The following is a 7,139-nucleotide window of genomic DNA, read 5'->3' on the forward strand; positions in this document are numbered from 1 at the left end:
AGAACTTTACATCGTTATAACTTGCCAACAGTGGCTTTGCTCCAACTAGTATTTGATTTTATACTAATATCATAATCAAAATGGCTCTTTTCCCCCCAAGCGAACTGATATAATATAAATGCATATGTTTGAGAAAAAAAATCAAAATTTGCACATAATCTTGTCTAAGGGGATGTTATCATTTCGAATTGTTGATTTGGACTCAGACAATTGTCCATGAATCCGACATTCTTATATTGGGACCTGGACTCGGTTTTCATGGTTAGAGTCCCAGACTCTTGGATTAGATTTTGAACTTTTGAGTAGAATTCTTGAACCTTTGGTTTGGATTCTTGAACTTTTGCTTTGGATTCATAGACTAAGGGTTGCATTCTCAGAGCAAATTTTAGATTCGTGGATTATTTGAATTAGGAGTTTTAAAATAAATTATTATGCTAAATAATAATTATGTACAAAATGAACATTATTTTGAAAAACCACCTTCATTTTGATTAATGAATGAAAATAACAAAACTGAATACATCTTGTAATCCATAAATAGTTCAGAAGATGCCACATAACAAAAGATAACTATTGCAAACACATAAATAAAAATAACTCATGTTCAATTACATAAAAGAAAATAACTAGTGTTCCACCATATAAAAGCTAATTCGTATATTTAAATATATATATAAATTAAACATATTGCAAATTTTTATATCAAATATTTGACATCAAATATTCAAATGAGGTAATATTAAATATTTTTTATTGTTAAATACATTAAAAGTTTAAATATTACATATATTTAATATTTACGGACTTAATATATTTTGTTTCTAACATTTAACTAAAATAAGATGAATGTAATATAATATTAAATATCTAAAAAATTTATATATTCAAGGAACTTTAAATAATAAATAGGTCTAACTTAATATCAAATATTAAATATGTTAAGTGATAAAATAGAATTAACTATATTTCATTTTAAATGAATTAAATAAAAATAAGTTGATTACAAATATTTTAAAATTAAATGCATCCAATTTTAATAAATAAATAATTTAGGGATATGTATATTTTAAAATTAAATATTTAACCTTAAATATATTAAATATTTAATAAATTAAGAGAAGAGGAGAGAAAATCTACAAAGTGATATTAGAGTCCACCAATTTTAACTTGGACTTTCTCTAGAAACGTTTCACAAAAAACTGTAGAGTTAGAATGGATTATGGATTTTGAAATCCTAGTTCTAATAATAATCCTACAAGACCAATAACACCTTAAATTTAAATCTAAATCATAGTACTAAACTAATAACATGTTAAAATTTAAATTTGAATCCTTGCCCTAAACTGATAACAACTTAAATTCAAATTCAAATCCTAGTACTAAACTAATAGGGAAAAATGTGTCCAGGCCCCAAAAGTGGGAACTTCGTGTGACTAGCCCCCATGTATTTTACCCCATGTGGAATAGCCCCAAATACGCATAGTATTTGCGACGAGGCCCTGAATTGACTCTTTTCAGAAAAAGCCCAGCGAAAGTTACGATCTTGCCCTATGATGGGACTGAGCTGGGTTAATGTGCCTCTCACCTTTACAAGTACTCTCCCTCTCTTTCTCTCTCTTCCACCTAGCACCGTCATCAAGAACTCTTCATCTTCCTAATTTCTTTACGAATTTCAACGTTTCTAGGGTTTTCGCCGGAAAAATATCGTCGTCTACGGAAGAATCCAGTAACGACTATGAGGTCGGGCACCGAGCCGAGTTGGAAGGAAAAGGCGCTTCATCAGCGGGTGGCAGCGCGGAGGAAGCTACGGAAGCTACGAAAACCCTAATCGAAATGAAAAAGGAGGCCTTACAATGGCGAGACCAGAAAAGGAGGACGGCAATGGCTGGTCATACCAACGAACCCCCCTCAAAAAAATAGTAAGTGTTATGTTATACCGCGAAGAGACAATGCAGATTAACCCAATATTGTTAGTTCTAGGCTTTTTCCAATGTTAGCTCTAGTTTAAGTCCAATGTTAGTTCTATTTTGAGTCCAATGTTAGTTCTATGATATTACGTGTTAGCTCTATTTTGTTCCCGTTAGTGCTAGGTCTAATATTGTTAGTTCTATTTTGTTCCCGTTAGTGCTAGGTCTAATATTGTTTCATATGTCTTATTGAACTTACAAATTTGAAAAATTTTTGCAGGGAAAAAATTACTCTAACAGGCTCAGCAGAAACAATAAGGTTAACGGCCAATATTGGGGCTTATTGGGGATTTATGAAGCGCATTACCCCGAAGATCCGTCAGTGGCATAGGGATGCATACTGCGGTTCTATATTTCAACACTACATTTTATTTAGGGCTCCTGCGCCTGATCGGCCCACCCTTGAGCTGCTGCTGAGCTTTTTCGACAGAGATAATAACACCTTTTATATACCTGATTCAAAAAGTGGGGGTATGAAAAATGTTAGTTTTGATTTGCAATGGGTCCATAACCATACTTATTTCCCAATTTATGGGGAGGACATAAGGAACAATAGGGACTCAAGAAGCAGAATATGGCTGGAATACTTCTCTAAGCTTTTCATTTCTGAAGAGGGTAAGAAGTTAAAAAAGCAGAAACCAGCCAACGTAAACATCTTGAAGGGCTACTTGAACGGCTAGTTGAATCTACAAAAAAGCGGGATATCGAGGACTTTGCTCTGCTACAAATTTTGTACCAATGCTCTATGATATGGAGTCCCATAGCAGGGGAAGGTATCCCTAGACCCTTACTCAGGTACCTGGATAGCATTCAGAGGGTCAATTCTGTTGCATGGGCCCCGTTCTTTTATAATGAAATTATCAGGGGCATTGGAGTTGCTTTGGAGGGAAAGAAGAAGCAAAAGGTCGCATATGTCCCAGGTTGCATGACACTATTGTGTGTAAGTTCCATATTTTACTGATCTTGTTTCATTCTAGTTCGTACCTATGCATTGTTAGTTCTAACTTATTCTATGTTAGTTCTATTCTGTAGCGTGTTAGTTCTAATCTGCACAGTGTTAGTTCCATTCTGTAGAGTGTTAGTTCTAATCTGCAGATTAGAACTCACACGCTACAGACAGATTAGAACTAACACGCTGCAGAATAGAACTAATACTATGCAAAATAGAACTAACACTCTACAGAATAAAACTAACACTATGCAGATTAGAACTAACACTGTGCAGATTAGAACTAACACTCTACAGAATAGAACTAACAATGTGCAGATTAGAACTAACACTCTACAGAATAGAACTAACACTGTGTTAGTTCTATTCTGTAGAGTGTTAGTTCTAATCTGCACAGTGTTAGTTCTATTCTGCACAGTGTTAGTTCAAGTCTGTAGCGTGTGATGGCTTGTTAGTTCTATTTTATTACACGTTATATCTAATTTATACCACGTTATATCTAATTTAAACCACGTTATAAACCTAATTTATACCATGTTATATCTCATTTATACCAAGTTAGTTCTATTTTATAACAAGTTAGTTCTAAAATTTTAACCAAGTTTGTTCTAATTTATACCAAGTTAGTTCTATTTTATACCATGTTAGTTCTAATTTATACCAAGTTAGTTCTAATTTATACAATTGAAGGTCCCGCTGTACAGAGGGGTGAAGTTCTTCAGCAAAAGCGTCAGGCAAAGAGGAAGGCTTTGCAGGAAGAAACTACTAAGAACTTCTCAATAGGTTACGTAAGTATCCTGTTATGTTAAGTCGTACTCATTTCACACTAACTGCAAAGAATATCCTAATTATGTTTAATCCTACTTAAAATTATAATCTTGTATCAATAACAGATCATGGCAAAGCATATTGACGTTGCTTTTGACGATGAAGAGGAGATCAATGTTCTTCCCATTGAGCAGCAACTCACATTTTGGAGAAATTCTGCTAAATTTCTCAAGCGACTTCTTGTTGCTACAAAGCAGACCAAGAGCAAATATTGTAAAGAATTCATGATTGAGATCAACAGGCTTAACAGGATAATTGAAAAATGTGGAAGACATGATGAGGTTATAGACCCGGTGCTGCTTAAGTCAAATATCAAACATAAAATTGCAAATGAAATTAGGAAGAAGCGACGGGAAGCTCAAGAGGAACAAGAGTTCAAAACAAGCAGTGTATATAAGGAAGAGCCCACCATGCAAGAACATGTACATAAGATTGTTGAAGAGGATGTAAAGCATCCTGCTGACGATGAGGCAATAGAAGAGGAGCCTGTTACTTTTCCAGGGGAGGGGGTATATAGTAAGTTTGACCAGACTGTAGATACTAAGGTTGAGGATAGTGTAAATAAGGAAGAGGAGCATATGGAAGATATTGTAGATAAGGAAGAGGAGCATATGGAAGATATTGTAGATAAGGAAGAGGAGCATATGGTAGATAGGAAAGAGGAGCATATGGAAGATATTTTAGATAAGGAAGAGGAGCATATGGTAGATAAGGAAGAGGAGCATATGAAAAATGAAAATTTTATTGTAGATAACAAAGGTTTTGATGAGGATCCTGTTGATGGTGTAGATAAGGAGGAAGATATTGTAGATAAAGAGAAGGAGAATGTAGATAAGTTACAGGAGGAAAAAATTAAACATGATGTGGACAAACTTGTAGAAGTTCTAGCGACCAATGTGGAAGCAAAGCGTAGACCACAGCCAAGAAGGGTAAGCAGGAGATCTAAATGGAAGAAGACATCATATACTGAAGGCAAAAAAAAGAAAAAGGAAAAAATTAGTATAGATATACTTGAAAGTCCTAAATCAAAAGTAAAACTAGCTGAAAAAGTTACTCATTTTTACCCCGGTAATCAAATCCCCACTTTTGATGCGTTGAGTTTGAAGCCAATGACAGATGAAGAGGAAGCTCTATTGGGAGAGCTGAATAATGAGCTTCCAGACCCTACATTGTTTAACTTACGCATAATAGATAGCACAGGTGCTTTTGTACATAATTTAAAGATAACATCTCCCGTAGCAGAAAGACTCGACAAAGCTAAAATTGAGAGCCTAACCAAATTTTGTTCTCAGAAGATTCACAAGTAAGTTTCAGTTGACTATTTATATGCTAATTCTCCACATATTAGTTCTAATTCATGTTAGTTCTAATTTATACCAGGAGATATAATGTTATAGTAACAACCAACAGCACTATTAACAGGGAAGAGTTGTTATATGTGCTTCGTGGTGGCCGCCTTGACGACAAGGTTAACATATACTTCCTTAATAATTCAAATTATATTGTTTAAATTGAATTTTTAATGTTTCATAACAATAACAGGTGGAAGAAGCAGTTTTGGACACGATTAGCCAGGAGGCATACGGCAAAGGATATGGAGTGGTATCGGTGTTCTTTCTTGTAAGAACATGCTATTCCTAATTTCACCACATTAGTTTTGATTGAAATTCATGTTAGATCTTGTGTAATCCATGCTAGTTATACCAGGAGTCATGTTAGTTCTAGTTAGCATCAATTTAGACCTACCATAAGTCATGTTAGGTCCGTTCTGTAGAGTTTAGTTCTATTCTGCACAGTGTTAGTTCTATTCTGTAGAGTGTTAGTTCTATTCTGCATAGTGTTAGTTCTATTCTGTAGAGTGTTAGTTCTAATCTGCACAGTATTAGTTCTATTCTGTAGAGTGTTTTAGTTCTATTCTGTAGAGTGTTAGTTCTAATCTGCACAGTGTTAGTTCTATTCTGTAGAGTGTTAGTTCTAATCTGCACAGTGTTAGTTCTATTCTGTAGAGTGTTAGTTCTAATCTGCACAGTGTTAGTTCTATTCTGTAGAGTGTTAGTTCTAATCTGCACAGTGTTAGTTCTATTCTGTAGAGTGTTAGTTCTAATCTGCACAGTGTTAATTCTAGTCTGCACAGTATTAGTTCTACTCTGTAGAGTGTTAGTTCTATTCTGTAGCGTGTTAGTTCTATTCTGCACAGTGTTAGTTCTATTCTGCAGCGTGTTAGTTCTAATTAATACGGTGTTAGTTAGCCTTCGCATCTCATGTTTGTTTTAATTTTAACTCAAACATGATGTGTTTGCAGCACTCACTCTATGGCTTGGAGGCGAACAATTACGAGCTATATTTGTCATTCATTGACAAATATATCGCATTCCGTATGGAACATCTCTTGATCCCTTTGGTCAGGCACGATCATTGGCATCTTGTAGAAGTTGATCTTAAAGATAAAGTCGTCAAGCATTACAGCTCCGCTGGGCACGAAGCTTGGATAGAGCCTGTTAATAAAATCATAAACTTCTTTGATGCCCATCATGCTGATTTTATTGAAGATAATGTGCGCAAAATATTTAGATATCAAGCCATCAAATGCGAGCAACAAAGAGGACGGTTAGTTCCGATGTCTATATTGTGTTAATTTGTGTTATAGTATTAGAACGGACCAAAAATGTCTAATAAACTCATTCTATGTTGCAGCTTTGACTGTGGTGTGTTCGTCTACCTCTTTGTAAAATCCATAATTGAAGGACGATCAACATTGCTGGTTAATCCTCCGAACGATATCCCTAAAGCGATGCGAGCAAGACTTGCCGCACAATTATTACTGGCTGGTTTTGAACAAAGACATAAAGTAGAAACAGTGTACAGTGATGAATGATATGTTCATACAAATACAATAATGTATGTATATTTAAGTAATTAAAAATGATTGTTATCAGATGTATTATTCTATCTGTACCATGTTCGTTCTAGTGATGCTCGTTAGTTCTAACTCATACAACGTTAGTTCTATTCTGTACCATGCTCGTTAGTTCTATCTCATAGCCAGTTCTAATTTTTTTAATTATTTAAGTTATCTTCAGACCTCCAGCTGCTCACTTCTTTCGAAGCGACGGTTCCATCACACTAACATATCACATTATATATTCGCGTGTTCCCAAGTCAGTTAAATAAATTAATTAATTTAAATACCTAATACGAACTTCCATCGATTGTATGGTCACCACCTTTCTTTCTTCTACTGGCCCCAGCGTAGGCGCCTCTGCAAACCCCTCCCCCTTCTAAAAACCACAACCCAGCGTCATCTATTTTCATCGTATACCCTCACAAATGGCTGGGGATCCTTCTTGTGTACACTGCCATGGGACAGGACACAACACTCGAGATTGTCATCATGG

General features: G+C 35.0%; 1 protein-coding gene across 1 annotated transcript; it reads left to right on the top strand.

The window, feature by feature from the left end:
- LOC109821842 lies at positions 2,706-6,236 on the top strand. Its single transcript, XM_020387996.1, has 9 exons — positions 2,706-2,740; positions 2,832-2,887; positions 3,607-3,704; positions 3,810-4,260; positions 4,495-5,047; positions 5,125-5,212; positions 5,287-5,364; positions 6,047-6,119; positions 6,211-6,236. The coding sequence occupies exons 1-9, from the start codon at positions 2,706-2,708 to the stop codon at positions 6,234-6,236; spliced, it is 1,458 nt and encodes a 485-aa protein (XP_020243585.1).

The sequence above is a fragment of the Asparagus officinalis genome, chromosome 8 (assembly GCF_001876935.1).
Source record: "Asparagus officinalis chromosome 8, Aspof.V1, whole genome shotgun sequence".
Lineage (NCBI taxonomy): Eukaryota > Viridiplantae > Streptophyta > Magnoliopsida > Asparagales > Asparagaceae > Asparagus > Asparagus officinalis.